This window comes from Barbatula barbatula (assembly GCF_947034865.1).
Source record: "Barbatula barbatula genome assembly, chromosome: 16".
Classification (NCBI taxonomy): domain Eukaryota; kingdom Metazoa; phylum Chordata; class Actinopteri; order Cypriniformes; family Nemacheilidae; genus Barbatula; species Barbatula barbatula.
Genome location: NC_136779.1, coordinates 22,811,326 through 22,829,480, shown reverse-complemented (window position 1 = coordinate 22,829,480; position 18,155 = coordinate 22,811,326). Strand labels below are relative to the sequence as shown.

At 43.7% G+C, this 18,155-nt stretch overlaps 1 protein-coding gene across 2 annotated transcripts in view; it reads left to right on the top strand.

The window, feature by feature from the left end:
- Window positions 1-16,775, top strand: part of ppp1r16a (protein phosphatase 1, regulatory subunit 16A) — a 17,540-nt gene extending 765 nt beyond the window's left edge. The window contains exons 2-11 of one of the 2 annotated variants that reach the window (XM_079476780.1): window positions 784-1,158; window positions 5,106-5,176; window positions 11,151-11,296; window positions 11,402-11,505; window positions 12,198-12,322; window positions 12,403-12,528; window positions 13,675-13,750; window positions 13,831-13,960; window positions 14,299-14,449; window positions 15,002-16,775. In XM_079476780.1, coding sequence (XP_079332906.1) covers window positions 909-1,158; window positions 5,106-5,176; window positions 11,151-11,296; window positions 11,402-11,505; window positions 12,198-12,322; window positions 12,403-12,528; window positions 13,675-13,750; window positions 13,831-13,960; window positions 14,299-14,449; window positions 15,002-15,469 — 1,647 coding nt within the window. In that variant the 5' untranslated portion in view covers window positions 784-908 and the 3' untranslated portion in view covers window positions 15,470-16,775. The remainder of the gene's footprint in view (window positions 1-783; window positions 1,159-5,105; window positions 5,177-11,150; window positions 11,297-11,401; window positions 11,506-12,197; window positions 12,323-12,402; window positions 12,529-13,674; window positions 13,751-13,830; window positions 13,961-14,298; window positions 14,450-15,001) is intronic. The other variant, XM_079476781.1, reaches the window with a different exon arrangement.
- The last annotated feature ends 1,380 nt before the right edge of the window (window positions 16,776-18,155 follow it).

Here is an 18,155-nt window from a genome sequence, read left to right as displayed (position 1 = left end):
AAAGTTTCAATCGATGTTTATCCCAATTTACAAAATCGCATTTTATAGATGGACCCCACACTTCACTGCCATATAATATAATTGGTTCGATTATTGATTTTAAAATTTTGAGCCAAATCTGGGTTGGGATGTCCATTTTAATAGATCTTTTTATGGCATTGAGTTCATTCACTGCCATTGTAAAGTTACCTGTCGGCGTGTTTTGTAGGCCGAGGTAAGTGTATGCTTTAGTGCTTTGGATGGTTCTGTGTGATAATGTGAATGTGTGTGTTTGTTTTTGAGATCGTTTTTGAAAAGTCATTATTTGAGGTTTTTTGTAGGTTTATTTTTGCACTTTTTGTTGTCCTTATGTTTTTCAAATTGCTTCCATTGTTTACCTCATCTGTAAGTGGCTTAATTACTAAATGTAAATACATGTTTGTGCAGATTTGAAAGAAAGAAAAAACACAGTTGTGAAATATAGATAATTCTAAAGTACTTGATAAAACATAATGCTCAATAACACTTAAACTAGATATAATCCGTTCAGAATAGTAAGCGCACACACAGTAGAAATGATCAAGTAAATCCCAGTTTTCTGTGAAATGAGAATGAATTTCAGTTATTTAACAGCCTTGTGATCTTCAGAGAGAACATTCTCTCACTTCACTCACATTCATTTGTAAGATAAAGCGCTTTGAATGTGAGTGACCATGAGGAGTCTGATGATCGTGTGTTCAGACTGCGGTCGCACAGAGACTGTATACAGCCATAAAACAAGTATGCACCCTCTTTCTGTTTCAGATATTTCTGTCACTGTCCAAAAATGAATGGTTGACAAGAAGATGATGAGATTTCATTGGCTGTCATCGGCGTGTGAATCAGATCTGGAGTTTGACGGCTAGCTGTGATTGGAGAGGTGTGGCTGGATGGTGAGTAAAGTGAATCATATGGCTGAACATGCGGAGCTGCTCGCTGAAATGAACACAGTCGGCCGTCTCTCAGCCACCGAGCGTCTGAAACATGCACAGAAGAGACGCACACAACAGCTTAAAGACTGGGCTCAGATTGAGAAGAACAGCGCTCATGCTCAGAAGAGAGATGGAAAGAAGCGGAAGGTGACTTTCCCCACTAACATCACATTACTGGAGGCTGCAGCCAGAAATGATCGAGATGAAGGTAAGAAGTAAATTCACTCTTGTGTCATTACAAAACTCCATCTTTCTTAAATGTAAGGTAACGGAAGGAGTTTCTGCCAATCTTATGTTAATCTTGAGTTCCTGTAGCGTAGTATTGCGTTCTTCATATCTCCAAAAATTGTTTAGTTTTCTCACATTTACAGAAGACAGATACAGCTGTCTACTTGAAATTTTTAAATAATCATTCAAAACTTTAAAAGTTCACAAAAACTGTAAATTTCTGTGTTTTAATATTATATATGTTGTTAATTAACATTACTGGTAGGGATGCAACGATACCACTTTTGACTTACATTCGGGTACTTGCTAGGGTGGCCATACGTCCGGCTTTTGGCTGGACAGTCTGGATTTTAAGCCCCCTGTCCGGCGTCCCGCGCAGCCTCAAGCCGGACACTCATTTGTCCTCCTTTTCGGAGTTGCACTGAATCGGCCTTAAAAAACGCGCTCTAAAACCTTTATTGGGACGCAGCAGCATAGCGTCTGACGCCGTAAGATCTCCGGTCAAACAAATGATTGGCTGAAAGAGGTGTCAAATAAATATCTGATATATAATTGTTAAAAACGTAAACAAGCCTCCACGAATTGAGGTGGATTCCACGTACTGGCTACGTCACATCATAACGTTAGCATGCCGAAACGTCCGACATCATTTAATCCGGAATGGACAAAAGAGCACGAATTCATATCATAAAGCAGTAGAGATGCTTTCCATGGATTTTGCACACTATGTCGCTGTGAAGTGGACGTTAGTTGTAAAGGGAAAGCCGCCATTGACCGACATGCCAGCACTGAAAAACAAAGTTAACCGACGAGCTGCTGGTACGTCTTCCCTTAGGTCTTAATTTCGAGAGGCAACATCACCTCAAGATGACAAAATCTGCGCTGCAGAGCTTTATAAAGTCTATCATGCAGTCAAGCATCACCAGTCATACAGGAGTGTCTTGAATAAATACAAATACTGTGAACAAACACTTTTTTGCCTCTTCTGTTACACATAGGTCTACATCAAGATATGTTGTTGATCAAATTGTCTGGCAATGAATAGAGTAGGCTATTTCAGAATCACTGTATCATGATACCATAGATATGATAGACAAAATTGTATTGTATTTGCGAGTACACCAGATGCAGTTATTCCTGCCTCACTAAATGCCGCAAAGTGTCCTCCTTTTTGGTGTTATGGAAATGGCCACGCTAGTACTTGCTGATACAGAGTACCGATACGAGTACTTAATAATGACTGGTTCATTCAGACGGTCACCTGTCGCCACCTACTTTCCAACATTTCTTATTTGTAAAAATATTTAAAACTCATAACATTGTTTAATGTAAATTGTAATTTGTCTGTGTTGTAAATTATTTAATTTGATTGGTAACAGCCCTAGTGTCTTATTCTAGTTAAATTTATTGATCAAATTTAAGAATATAAACTGAAAGCTAAAGCAAAGCCTATATTTAATAAGATTACGGAAAACACTCTTTATTAAAGGTAAAAAATATCACAAATGTGCAGATTTAAATATGTCAAAGCTGATTGAACACTTATTTTTAATCTGTCATTCACGTGTCTGAAGGACAAGCACGTGAACAGGCTTAATGTTGAGCCTCTGTCATTTGTCTCTGGACATTTTCTCTCGCTTCTCCAGCGTTTGCTGCTAAGTTGGTTATTGCAGTTTCCCGGTGCTAGCATTAGCAAACTCTTTGACCCCGGCGTTATGCTGGTTCTTTAGATGTTTAATCAAATTGCTTGTGTTAAAGGAGCTATTTCTCACCCCTCCTCTTGACAATTTAGCAGAGCATGGTTTGCAGTCTGCTCTACTTTTATCATCATCGCTTATCTTAAGATATCTCCTAACGGCTGACATGGCGCCTCTTCCGACTTTCAACAGGTAAACGGAGGTCCGCGCGGCAAAGATGACGAGAGCGCGTGAACTCTTTTCGCTTGGTGGTGTGCGTGGGGAATTTTATGACTTTCCGCGCGACTCCGCATCAGAAGATGTGTTGCCATAAGGTGGTATCGGGTAGTTGTACGAGTACATGAGCACAGTATCGTACCGAGACCCTAGTACTGGTATCGGTGCATCGCTTATATTGGTGCATTATTGTGTTTTCAATTTATGTTATGTCAACAGTTGGTTAATTTAATTTACTGTTGGGCTGTTGTAATCTACATAAACGTGTCATATTCTCCAAAATAAAATATCATTTTTCTGGTTCTGTATTTGTTTAAAATCTTCTCTGCTGTGTGTCGCTGCTGTAACCGCAACATGAGCAGCAGGTGACACTATTAGGAAATCCTCTACGAGTCTAGACCGTCTCATTACAGTTCCGTTCATGGACTTTTGAGGCTGCGTGCTTTCAAGCACAAGTCCTCGTTTTTGAATCCACGACCTCAGAAGGTTGCAGCCACTGAATGTGCGAGAGCGCCCTCTGGCTTTCGGATGCAGCTGCATTTAACAGTATTTCACTGACAAACTGCGCATAAAACCTGACAGCCAACCACTAAATACGTGCAATTTCTTTTTTTTGATTAAACGTGCAGCCCTAGTTGGTACTAATTCATAGGACAGACTTGGAGGTTGAGTTTTTACTATTTTGATTCATTGCTACCAAGGTACGGCAGATTACCAAGGCCAGTGAATTCTGTTTTTTGTTAATTTAGCCACTGCACTAAATAAAAACTTTGGATTGTTTTGTTAGTTTCTATGAGTTTACAGAGGTGCTCAGCCTTTGCTGCTTTTAGAGATGTTTCATAATAGTTTGGTTATTAAAAAAACTGCAACTCAACGCGGATCGCAAGTGCTGTGATTGGTCTGTTTGAACCCCTCCCTCAGGTCAAAACACTCATGTTTACTCAAACGCATTTCTGAATGAATTATCTGAGTAAATGATTTGTTCTTCTGTATTAAACATCTCAAGCTGAAACAAAAGTGACTGTTTACTTGCCGCTATCACTGCTAATGCTTCTCAAACGAGCCGCTTCTTCTTCTGCTCTTGGATACACAAGCAACAGGCACCTGGACACTGACGCCTAGTGGTCATTGCCTGTCGACGCGGACAATGAAGCGTAAATGAAAACCGACACGTAGCCTACGACGTAGAGGTCTGACACACAAGTAAAAATTGGGCTTAATGTGAGTATCTGTGAGTAAATCCTCAGGGGGGCGGAGCATAAATTTGTCAGGCCCATCTGGCTCGGGTTGAAATGTAGGGCTTTACCATACGACACTGGGGGGTTAAAGGGAAAGTTCACGTCTAATGTCTTTTGTCATGTCACGCTGGTCGCGTCCGGTGTAGACTCGGTGTATGCTCAGGCGCTAGCAATGCCAAAGGTCATGGGTTCAGATCACAGGGATTACATATACTCAGAAACAAATGTGTCGTATAATGCAATGTAAGTGGCTTAGTGTGAAAGCGTCTGACAAGTTCTTCAGAGTCTTTTATGTCAGTGTAAGAAAAACTATAGCACCAGATCGTCAATTGAAATTGAATTAATAGTACCTAGGGTACATTCAGAACACGGATGTTTTGTGTGTTATATGTTTATTTGAATGTGTTTTTGTACGGTCATATTGGCCAGGACTCCCTGGAAGAAGAGATTTCTTTTAATCTCAATAGGACCTTCATGGAAAAATAAAGGTTAAATAAAGTGTATAATTGTCAAATGTCAATTAACAGTAGAAAACGAGACGTTTTAATCAAATGTCTGAGGACTTCAAAATAAGAGACTTCATACGTTGGGTCAGAGGTCAGCCTTCAGCCGTAAAGCGACTCTCTCGTGATCACACACAATGTGCTGATGGAAGTAAACTCTTTTATTCAAGTTCGTGTGCAAGAGTGACCTCTGACCCAACATAAACACATGACGCAAGCAGCTTAAATCATATGGTGTGTACTTACTGTTGTTGCTTTGTGTCTTCATAACAGTGCGAGAGCTGCTGAATAGTGGAGTCAGTCCAGATCTGATCAATGAAGACGGACTCACAGCGCTTCATCAGGTACACACACACACACAATAATAGACATCTGAGAGACGCAGTGCTCCAATTACCTTTTTTCCAGAAGAACTGTTATCACTCGAAAAAGTTTAGGAGCACATGTAAACATTTTTAGAGCACCTTCAATTTAACATTTTGACCACAATTATCAACATTTCTTTCATAATGGTCCATTTAATAATAACCTTCAAGACACCAGAATGATCAACAGATAAGAGCAGGGTTTAAATGAAAGATGTAATATTATTTGTTCGAACTTTAATCTGTGTGTAAACAAACAAAACAACAGATTTACCAGCGAACACTACAGCTTATTTCTTCTGTTGTTTCCTATTAAAAGTGTTGCTCTTTTAAAAGATGCCAGACAGTTTTTGTCCACACTCAGCATGAGCTTTGGCTGTTTTCCTCAAGGTCGAGGGGGAAAATGTAGAAAAAGTCACTTTTTACTCAGCCGCCTAATATAATATATGAACATCATCAGGCTCATTACAGTGAATGGAGAAATCTGGCCACTCTGGTGAAAACAGCCAATAATCTAAAACTGATGACTGCGTTATGAGATTTGATTAATGACCAAATTAAAGAACAGAAAGTCCTTTATTTAAATAACTTTCCTCTAATATAAAATATGTATCTGATGGATGGGAAAGCTTCTTTCTCTTGTGAATGTGTTGACAAAATTCGGATGAGGTGTCCAAGAGCTGACAATATTTGTTTCTACTTTACAAGTCAAAGAAGTCTAAAGAAAATAAACTGCTGCTCGTGTGCACATGAAAGACTGAATCCTCTCATAATATCACTTCTTTCGGTTCAGCAGATTCACTGTACATTCACTGGGTGTCATTTATCCATCTAACATACAGAACAAGAGCAGATGTGTGTGCAGAAATCATTGCATTGAATTTACATTTACATTGAGTCATTTAGCAGATGCTTTTATCCAAAGCGACTTACAGAGAGTTCAGGAAGCAATAAGCGATATGTGATATGTCATACAAGAGTAATTTAAGAAGAGTTTTAAGTAGTTTTTTGAAGGTTGTGAGAGATGTGGTTGACCGGACCGCATTGGGAAGAATGTTCCACCAGGAAGGAGTTGTGAAGGAGAATGAGCGGGAAAGGGATTTAGTGCCCTTATGAGAAGACATTACAAGACGCCGCTGGTTTGCTGAACACAGGGTTCTTGATGGGGTGTAGGAGGTTGTGAAAGTATGCCGGCGCAGATCCAGTGATAGACCTGTATGCAAACATCAGTGACTTGAATCTGATACAGGCTTCAACCAGTAGCCAGTGGAGAGAGATGAACAGGGGTGTCACATGACCCCTTTTGGGCTGTTGGAAGACGAGGAGTGCTGCTGCGATTTGAACCAGCTGAAGTGGTTTGATAGCCTTTGCAGGAAGAACAGCAAGGAGAGCATTGCAGTAGTCCAATTTTGAGATTACCAAGGCCTGGACAAGGAGTTGTGCTGCATGCTCAGTGAGATGGGGTCTAACCTTGCTAAACGTATGATGGGTCCTAAGGATGTCATGTAGATGGGAAAAAAGCAAAATCAAATCATATGGTGAGCAGTGGACAGCGAGTCCCTCCATGACACCTTGAATGATCTGCCGGAGACGTAGGATTGGAACCAGCGGAGAGGGGAGCCTGAGATTCCTAAGGATGACAGGGTTGCTAGCAGTATCAGGTGATTGACCGTTTCAATCTGCAGACTGCAGATAGGTCTAGTTTATTTTGGATTTGGATTCCGCCTTGGCAAGCCACAGTGCTTCTGTGACCGATAGCAGTGCAGTCTCAGTGGAGTGATTTGTTTGGCATAAGAAGTCTTATAACGCCTACCAGACAGAAACAATTCAAGCATGAAATGAAATGTCTGTGTGGAGTCCTTGCTGATTCTGATCGCTTTTGCCCATCAGTGTGATTCATTCATTCATTCATTTTCTACCGCTTATCCGGGGCCGGGTCGCGGGGGCAGCAGTCTAAGCAGAGATGCCCAGACATCCCTCACCCTAGACACTTCCTCCAGCTCTTCCGGGGGGACACCGAGGCGTTCCCAGGCCAGCCGGGAGACATAGTCCCACCAGCGTGTCCTAGGTCTTCCCCGGGGTCTCCTCCCGGTCGGACGGGCCCGGAGCACCTTCCGGGGAAGGCGTCCAGTAGGCATCCGTAACAGATGCCCAAGCCACCTCAGCTGACCCCTCTCGATGTGGAGGAGCAGCGGCTCTACTCCGAGTTCCTCCCGGATGACCGAGCTTCTCACCCTATCTCTAAGGGATCGCCCAGCCACCCTGCGGAGGAAGCTCATTTCAGCCGCCTGTATCAGGGATCTTGTCCTTTCGGTCATGACCCAAAGCTCATGACCATAGGTGAGAGTAGGAACGTAGATTGACGGGTAAATTGAGAGCTTCGCCTTGCGGCTCAGCTTTTTCTTCACCACGAAGGACCTGTACATCGACCGCATTACTGCAGAAGCTGCACCGATCCGTCTGTCAATCTCCCGTTCCATCCTTCCCTCACTCGTGAACAAGACCCCGAGATACCTAAACTCCTCCACTTGAGGAAGGAACTCTCCACCAACCTGAAGTGGGCAAGCCACCCTTTTCCAACTGAGGACCATGGCCTCGGATTTGGAGGTACTGATTTTCATTCCAGCCGCTTCACACTCTGCTGTAAACCGTTCCAGTGCATGCTGAAGGTCCTGGTTTGAAGGGGCCAACACGACAACATCATCCGCAAAGAGCAGAGACGAGATCGTGTGGTCCCCAAACCTGACACCCTCCGGCCCCTGGCTGCGCCTAGAAATTCTGTCCATAAAAATTACGAACAGAACCGGTGACAAAGGGCAGCCCTGCCGGAGTCCGACATGCACTGGGAACAAGTCCGACTTACTGCCGGCAATGCGAACCAAGCTCCTGCTTCGGCCGTACAGGGACCTGACAGCCCTTAGTAAAGGACCACAGACCCCATACTCCCGAAGCACCCTCCACAGGATGCCACGAGGGACACAGTCGAATGCCTTCTCCAAATCCAAAAAACTCATGTGGATTGGTTGAGCAAACTCCCATGAACCCTCCAGCACCCTGTAGAGGGTGTAGAGCTGGTCCAGCGTTCCACGGCCTGGACGAAAACCACACTGTTCCTCCTGAATCCGAGGTTCTACTACCGGCCGTATTCTCCTCTCCAGTACCCTGGCATAGACTTTCCCGGGAAGGCTGAGAAGTGTGATCCCCCTGTAGTTGCAACACACCCTTCGGTCCCCCTTCTTAAAAAGAGGGACCACCACCCCGGTCTGCCATCCCAGAGGCACTGCCCCCGACCGCCACGCGATGCTGCAGAGGCCTGTCAGCCAAGACAGCCCCACAACATCCAGAGACTTGAGGTACTCAGGGCGAATCTCATCCACCCCCGGTGCCTTGCCACTGAGGAGTTTCTTGACTACCTCAGTGACTTCGGCTTGGGTGATGGACGAGTCCACCTCTGAGCCCTCAGCCTCTGCTTCTTTAATGGAGGACGTGACGGTGGGATTGAGGAGATCCTCGAAGTACTCCTTCCACCGTCCGACGACATCCCCAGTTGAGGTCAACAGCCTCCCACGTCTACTGTAAACAGCGTTGGTAGGGCACTGTTTCCCTCTCCTGAGGCGCCGGACGGTTTGCCAGAATCTCTTCGAGGCCAGTCGATAGTCCTTCTCCATGGCCTCACCAAACTCCTCCCAGGCCCGAGTTTTTGCCTCCACAACCACCCGGGCAGCAGTCCGCTTGGCCTGCCGGTGCCTGTCAGCTGCCTCAGGAGTCCCACAAGTCAACCAGGCCCGATAAGACTCCTTCTTCAGCTTGACGGTTTCCCTTACTTCCGGTGTCCACCACCGGGTTCGGGGATTCCCGCCTCGACAGGCACCGGAGACCTTACGGCCACAGCTCCGAGTGGCCGCTTCGACAATGGAGGCGGAGAACATGGTCCACTCGGACTCAATGTCTCCAGCCAACCTCGGGATCTGGTTGAAGCTCTGCCGGAGGTGGGAGTTAAAGATCTCTCTGACAGGAGACTCGGCCAGGCGTTCCCAGCAGACCCTTACAGTACGTTTGGGTCTGCCGAGTCTGTCCAGCTTCCTCTCCTGCCATCGGATCCAACTCACCACCAGGTGGTGATCAGTTGACAGCTCCGCCCCTCTCTTAACCCGAGTGTCCAAAACATATGGTCGCAGGTCAGATGAAACGACCACAAAGTCGATCATTGACCTGCGGCCTAGGGTGTCCTGGTGCCACGTGCACTGATGGACACCCTTATGCTTGAACATGGTGTTCGTTATAGACAAACTGTGACTAGCACAGAAGTCCAATAACTGAACACCGCTCGGGTTCAGATCAGGGGGCCGTTCCTCCCAATCACGCCCCTCCAGGTGTCACTGTCGTTGCCGATATGGGCGTTGAAGTCCCCTAGTAGGACGACGGAGTCCCCAGTCGGAGTACTTTCCAGCACCCCTCCCAGAGACTCCAAGAAGGTCGGGTACTCTGCACTGCCGTTCGGCCCGTAGGCACAAACAACAGTGAGAGACCTAACCCCTTCCCGTAGGCGCAGGGAAACGACCCTCTTGTTCACCAGGGTAAACTCCAACACATGGCGGGAGAGCTGGGGGGCTATAAGCAGACCCACACCAGCCCGCCGCCTCTCCCCATGGGCAACTCCAGAGTGATGAAGTGTCCATCCTCTCTCGAGGAGTGTGGTTCCAGAGCCCAAGCCATGCGTAGAGGTGATCCCGACTATCTCTAGTCGGAACCTCTCAACCTCATGCACCATCTCAGGCTCCTTCCCCGCCAGCGAGGTGACGTTCCACGTCCCTAGAGCTAGCTTCCGTGTCCAGGGATCGGGCTGTCGAGGCACTCTCCTCCGACTGCCGCCCGATCCACTACGCACCGACCCCCTATGGTCCCTCTCGGGAAGGCGGCCCCACGTCGCTCCTTCGGGCTGAGCCCGGCCGGACCCCGTGGGGAAAGGCCCGGCCACCAGGTGCTCGCATACGAGCATCGACCCTGGGCCTGGCTCCCGGGTGGTGCCCCGGTTGCGCCATACCGGGCGACATCAAGGTCCTTGAGTTCTTTTTCATCATATGGGGTTTTTGAACCACTCTTAGTCTGACTCGTCGCCTAGGACCTGTTTGCCTTGGGAGACCCTACCAGGGGCATATAGCCCCCGACTACATAGCTCCTAGGGTCACTCGGGTACTCAAACCCCTCCACCACGTTAAGGTGGCGGTTCAAGGAAGGGATTCATCTCTATTCATCTCTAAATATCCTCTAATTTTGGCAAGTCAATCCCAATTGTCTTCTGAGCCTGTGAAGTGCATTCTTCTCACTGACTGTATGTTAAGAATGAGATACTCTCAAAAGTCCTCATGACAGGGTTTATGTGTGATCCATGAAATGTATCGTTCAAATGATCATTCATTAATAAATGTGACAGATGAAAATACTTGTTAGTAGTCAGCCCCACCCATAGACTTTAAGACTCATCATCTGTGCAAACCATGGCATCGGTCTTCATCTATCCATAAACAATACAAATAAACAAGACAACAACCAAAATGGATAACAGGGTGATGTAGTACAGTAAAAATTCAAATGAATTATATTATTGTATAATTTAAGTTAATAAAAAAATGTCATCATATTTGTGCAGTTAAACCCATTTGATGAGCATTAGTATAATTCACTGTTTCTAGTGTCAGAAAGTAAAATACTGAACTGTTTTAGTAAAGTATTCAAAAGTCTTTCATCATGTGGGGACAAGTAAGTCATTTTGTTGAAATCTCCTTTTTTGTTTGTTAAACTAAATAAAAACATGAGCATGTTTTCATTTTTCTCACGTTCACATGTTTTTTGTTGAAACGGCCGTACAGGCAGTTTTCTGTTGTATGTTGGTTTTGTAAATGAAGCTTGTTGTTTAGTGTTTGGTGACATTTGTTGTTGTGTTTCTCTGCAGTGTTGTATAGATGATTTTGTGGATGTGGCGCGTTGTCTTCTGGATGCGGGTGCGAATGTCAACGCGTGTGACAGCGAGCTGTGGACTCCACTACATGCAGCAGCCACCTGCGGTCACACAAACCTTGTGCAGTTACTGCTGGACATGTGAGTTCATCCTCTTCATTCATCAGCAACTGTTTGTTGTGTTGTGTGTCATGTGTTAATTGTGTCATGTCTATGGTGGGTTGTGTGTGATGATGATGTGTTCAGGGGTGCTGATCTGTTGGCAGTGAATGCAGATGGGAATATGGCATATGATCTGTGTGAGGACGACGCGACACTAGAACTCATTGAGATGGTGATGTCAGAGCAGGGTGAGCGTCTGTCATCATGACAACTTCATTCTCATACACTGCGGCAGAGACACAATCACTCCTGCGCATATTTCACAAAACATAAGAAGAAATTTCCACAAGACACATTTTTTTTATAAAAAATATAAACTATTTGAGTTTCAAGGTTTATTTTGGGCATGGCTAGTTTTGGTGCTTTTTTCTATGAAGATCTGGCAACACTGTCACTTAAGCAAAGGGCTCGTGAGAGCGGCTAACATTAGCCCTGTGTCTAAATAAAGACTATTTTCTTGCACCTCACAAAAACAGATGAAGACACATCTCTGATGGTCGTTTATACAATATATATATATTACTAGTTGCGGAGTTCAGTTTTGTACACAATGCCTGGATGTTTTGGTAAATGTGTTTTTCACTCTTGAGTTTTTCACGACTGTATGTGAAGACATTCCACGCTGTATATCAGAATATAGATTTATTTTGATACTGTTACAGTTTTTGACTTTATTCTGCAGCACGTCAAGAGCTCTGTGGTGTCAATTCTTCTCCTACGTTTGATTTTACTAACACACTCTTTTCTTTCTTTATGAATGAATGTATTTTTCTTATACATCAGCACTCTTGTCTCACGTGCACAAACTCAAAATCCACAAATGAAGAACCTGCAATAATTAATTGACAACTATCTCATGTTAATGTGTGTTTGTGTTCAGGAATCACGCAGGAGCGGATCGATGAATGTCGCGGAGCTAAAGAAAGAGAGATGCTGCGAGACCTGCGTGAGGTGCTGGAGAGCGCTGGAGATCTGAGCCTCAGAGACGAGCAGGGCGCCAGTCTGGTGAGAGAGACGTCAACATGAAGTCCAGGTTGTTGTTTCTATTTCATCTCCAAACACTGAGTGTGTTCTTGCGTGTGTAGCTGCACGTAGCCGCTGCTCATGGATACGTGTCTGTGGGTGAACTGCTGCTGGAGAATAAAGTCTCTCCTGATGACAGAGACAATGACGGCTGGACGCCGCTTCACGCTGCCGCCTGCTGGGGACAGGTCAGTACTGGAGCTTAAAGAGATCCAAACCTGTATAAATGTCTTTGTTCCAATGAACACGGAGAAAGATGTTTGTGAGAATGTTTGCAATTTTCAGCTCTAGGACATCATCCACTAACATAGTAGGAACAGGCATATTGTATTTATTGTTGTGTTGAACATAAAGTGAGATATATTGAAGAATTTAGGAACACTAACAGTACTCGGACACCTTTTCATACTGTTTTGCGTACTGTTTGCCTGGCCGGGGGGCTGCTAGAATTTGATAGTTTTATTTAATTAACTCTGCATATAGGAATTTATTGTGTTTCTCATATTTGACCTGTGTTTTGACTTCCATAACCTTTTATGTTTTACTTATAGTCAATGTTTTCTTGTACAGCTGCTTTGTAACAATGAAAATTGTAAAAAGCGCTATATAAATAAAGCTGACTTGACTTGACTTTGACTTCTATTTAATTCTTCCTACTATGGCAGTGGATGACGTCCCAGAACTGAAAATAACAAACATTCTTCCAAATATCTTTCTCTGTTTTCATCAGATCAAACCCATTTATACAGGTATGAAATGACAGGATTATGAGCAAATGATGACACATTTTTGGATGAACTATCCCTTTAATAAGAACAATTAATCAAACTGCAAGGAACGGCACAAATAAAAAGAACAGAACTCAAATGAAAATAAAAGAAACACTGCTTTTTATCTACAGAAACTGATTAAATCACATTGCCTATAATCTTATATTTATCCATTCAAGAGAACTCAATATATGCGCTCTGTCATACACCATACAGAAATCCTTTAGAACAAAACCGTCCACCTTATTTTATCATCACCGTTGTAAAGACGCAATCAACAGAAACACACAATAGCTGAACGCTGTCTGTCTGTTTTGTTCTTTTTAATAAAGCATATTGTTGAGCTTTATAGTGTGGTCAGATTTGAGATGACGTGGGTGGTTAATTGTGGGTAGAGAACGTTAGGATACCTTAAGTGAGCACAGACACACATCTGAACTACATCAGCATTCCTTGATATTGTAAAACAGCTCCAACCCTACACATGTAACCTCCTGACACCTGAAATTCCCCAGCGTTACTCCAGACACAGAGAAATGAGAATGACATGTGTTTCTGTCATAGATTCAGATGGTTGAGCTCCTGGTGGCCAATGGTGCGAGTTTAAACGCCAGGTCTAATCTGGATGAGACTCCTCTGGGTAAGACACGCGTTTGTGCGTCCCACAGGTTTCAGCATGAGTGTCATGACAGAACGTGAGTGTTTGTTGTTGTGTTGCAGATGTTTGTGGTGATGAGGAGGTCAGGGCTAAAATGATGGAGTTAAAACAGAAACACGACGCCATCATGAAGGGTCAGGAGAAACACAAGAGCGCTCTACAGAGACGAGTGTCCAGTGCCGGCAGCAGAGGGTGAGAACATCAACATCAATAATCATTAAAACATTCAAGACTGCCATTAGATCCACTTGTTTGGCATCCATCACGAGCAATTGAGCTCATGTCATTCTGAACGTCTTTCTGTTTTTTATGGGTGCTTGCGTGTGTTTGATGCTTCATGAATCTCTCATCAGATTGAGTGAAGAACATCACCTGGTTGACAGTGCAGTTGTATTTCTGTTCCTTTAATTCACTTCATTATCACACAGTATTCATGAAATCTCTGAGTGCAAATGCATTATTCTCATTTCAAGAATTTAAAAACAGTGAGGATATGTGAAGGAGATGATTTTGTTTTTTGTTGTTTGCAGTAAAGTGGTGAGACGCAGCAGTGTGAATGAGCGCAGCAGTCTGTACCGCAGAGAACATCAGAAAGAAGCCATGGTGTGGCAGGAGAGACAGACGGATGCTCTGGATGATGATGAAGACAGACAGACGGACGCAGAACTCAACACTGCACTGGTGACATCTTCAGTTCAATTACTTAAACCACAAGATTCCTCTCAGAACACAAGCGCTTCACATTCAGTGCTGCTCAGATGAAAGTATCGGCACGCTCCGTGTCATAGATGTGCTCATTTTGCTCAAGTTTACACAAAAATTGTGCAGAATCTTAAAGAAAAATACTGAATGAATCAAAGCAGTTCCCTTTGGTGTGGTTTTATTATTTTCTACTAGTAAATACAGTGTAGTCCATATGACAACTCACTCCATTCTGACCACTGTTTTTTTGTTGTTGTTCTTATTAAATTGTCAGTATTGAATGAATGCTCGTGCTGCAGGCATTACATGCGGCTGCTTCTGTATTTTAACACTGCGCACATTTTGAAAGCAGATTTAGTTGCTACTTTCTCTCATTTTACGACGAGAGTGATCAGAAAAGATTGAGTGTAACAAATGAACCCGATATGGACCTTTACGATGGGCTCGGGACATCCCTATTAAACACATGACGCTGCGCATAGATCATAAAGAGATGTCTGTGTGACCGAGGCTCTCGTTCTCTTTCTGCAGGTGTCTGGTCTTCATTCACCTGACGTCTCTTCATCACAGGTGGCTGAAGTGCAGAATGGAACTCAAGACTCTGTGTTGGGCAACGGCAGTGTGCTAGCGCTATCTTCTCTTCCGGGAGACGGCCAGAGTGGAGGCCGCAGGGACCGCAGCGCCTCCTATGAGCTCTCCTCTGACGGAGACGGTATGAGCAGAGAGAGATCTCACCACACGCTCGCTGATCTCAAACGAGAGCGAGCCGCAGCTAAACTGCAGAAACGCCCCGCTCCTCCGTTACCTGTGTCCGCTGACCCCCGGGACAATGAGCCCGTCACAGAAGCGTCCCCTGCATCAGAACAGCGGGACGCGAGCGGTCCTGATACTGTGTACTTTACCCCATCTAGTGGAGATCCTCCGCTGCTGAAGCTGAGAGCGCCAGAGGAGGAGGACACGAGCAACAACACCAAAGAGCCGTGCTGTGGACTCATGTAGAGTCGTTCTCACATTATCACTCTCAGAATATCAGTCCGGTATGTGAACGTCACGTCTGAACTCAAAAGAGTCTTTCGTTTCATATTGACGTTAGCACCATGGACAGACATCCGCACATCTTCTGATGACCACAAATATACAGAAATAAACTAAAGACAGTCAAAATATATATTTGTATTAGATTCTTAGCAATCACACATGTGCAATACTTCACATGCTACTGGTACTGTTCGGTCCTTCTGATGAATGTGTTGATTTATGATGATCTCAGATGTTCAGAGATGGTGTGTTGATCATCATCTTGTGTGTTCTTTGGGCCGTGTAAACGCAGATCTTGACAAGAATCAAGGGTTGTGTGCCGGGAATGTGGTGCCAAGCACAAAATCAATTTAATGGACAAACATTTCGCAGAACAGAAAATTTGGATTCAAAAGAACATGATAGGGATTTTAAATGATCATTTCTTTCAAATATTTTTACATGAAATAATTATTTATAATAAAAGTTTAGTCGATCTTAACATTGTTCTCACAGTTGAAGTCTGCTCACTAAAAATAGGATTTGAGTTTATAAAGAGCTGTTTTTTAGAAATGTCTTACATAACATGGAAGAAAACATTTGTCACAGTTGAACCGTCGCTGTGATCATATGAGATGTCATTACTGTAAACACAAACACGCACTGAATCCCATCATCACACCAAACTCTCTCTCTCTTCTGCTCACACATCAATGTTCATTATGCCTCTCAATAACTATATATTCAACATTCTGACAATGCACTGACTGAGATTGGGATGAATCACATCCGCGTCTTCATTGTTTGATTGATGTTACTGTTTAATTTATGGGTTTAAGTTATTATTTGCGTTTATTCTCTCATATGATGTCAATGTTGGCTGAATCAGTTTTTGATTCATAAAATTCATTTCAAAACTCATTATAAAGTTCAAAAAATCTCTGGTGTTATTTACACAGATGATGAATGTGATGACTCGTGAATGAAATCACTGATATGAATTGATTGACATTGCACTTGATAAACTCTTTTAATATGTGCAGTATTTACTTGATCATTGTTCATGAGGTTTGATAATGAAAACATTTCTTATTTTTCTAGGAAATCTATTGAGCTACTATAATGTCTAAAAACAAACAGTGGTTTGTAAGAATGTTTAAAACAATACGTTTTATAGAGTTTTGTTTTTGTATTGAATGATATTTAATGTTTTGCGTGGCTGTCACAGAGTTTCTGTCTCTTCGCTGTGTTTCCACTGATTAATAAATCTTCTGTAAAGAAATACATGAACGCTTGTGCTTGATGAGCAAATAAAAGCATTTACAAACACACAACATACACTCACCTAAAGGATTATTAGGAACACCGTACTAATACTGTGTTTGACCCCCTTTCGCCTTCAGAACTGCCTTAATTCTACGTGGCATTGATTCAACAAGGTGCTGAAAGCATTCTTTAGAAATGTTGACCCATATTGATATTGGCATCTTGCAGTTGATGGAGATTTGTGGGATGCACATCCAGGGCACGAAGCTCATGTTCCACCACATCCCAAAGATGCTCTATTGGGTTGAGATCTGGTGACTGTGGGGGCCATTTTAGTACAGTGAACTCATTGTAATGTTCAAGAAACCAATTTGAAATGATTCGAGCTTTGTGACATGGTGCATTATCCTGCTTGAAGTAGCCATCAGAGGATGGGTACATGGTGGTCATAAAGGGATGGACATGGTCAGAAACAATGCTCAGGTAGGCCGTGGCATTTAAACGATGCCCAATTGGCACTAAGGGGCCTTAAGTGTCCCGAGAAAACATTCCCCACACCATTACACCACCACCACCAGCCTGCACAGTGGTAACAAGGCATGATGGATCCATGTTCTCATTCTGTTTACGCCAAATTCTGACTCTACTATCTGAATGTCTCAACAGAAATCGAGACTCATCAGACCAGGCAACATTTTTCCAGTCTTCAACTGTCCAATTTTGGTGAGCTCGTGCAAATTGTACCCTCTTTTTCCTATTTGTAGTGGAGATGAGTGGTACCCGGTGGAGTCTTCTGCTGTTGTAGCCCATCCGCCTCAAGGCTATTTCAGTCAAAGTTGCTCTTCTATCAGCTTGAATCAGTCGGCCCATTCACCTCTGACCTCTAGCATCAACAAGGCATTTTCCCCCACAGGACTGCCGCATACTGGATGTTTTTCCCTTTTCACACCATTCTTTGTAAACCCTAGAAATGGTTGTGCATGAAAATCCCAGTAATTGAGCAGATTGTGAAATACTCAGACCGGGCCGTCTGGCACCAACAACCATGCCATGCTCAAAATCACCTTTCTTTCCCATTCTGACATTCAGTTTGGAGTTCAGGAGATTGTCTTGACCAGGACCACACCCCTAAATGCACTGATACAACTGCCATGTGATTGGTTGATTAGATAATTGCATGAATGAGAAATTGAACAGGTGTTCCTAATAATCCTTTAGGTGAGTGTATAAACATATAAAGAACACAACAACTGTTCACTGCATCTACATGCAGTAACACACAGGAATTATACTGAAGCCACTTAAAAGATCCGAAGAAGACCTGGGGCCTGTACCCTGTACCATGAAGCTGGTTTAGGTGGCTAGCCAGCTATGTTTCAGTTTAGTTTGTGCCAACCTTGGG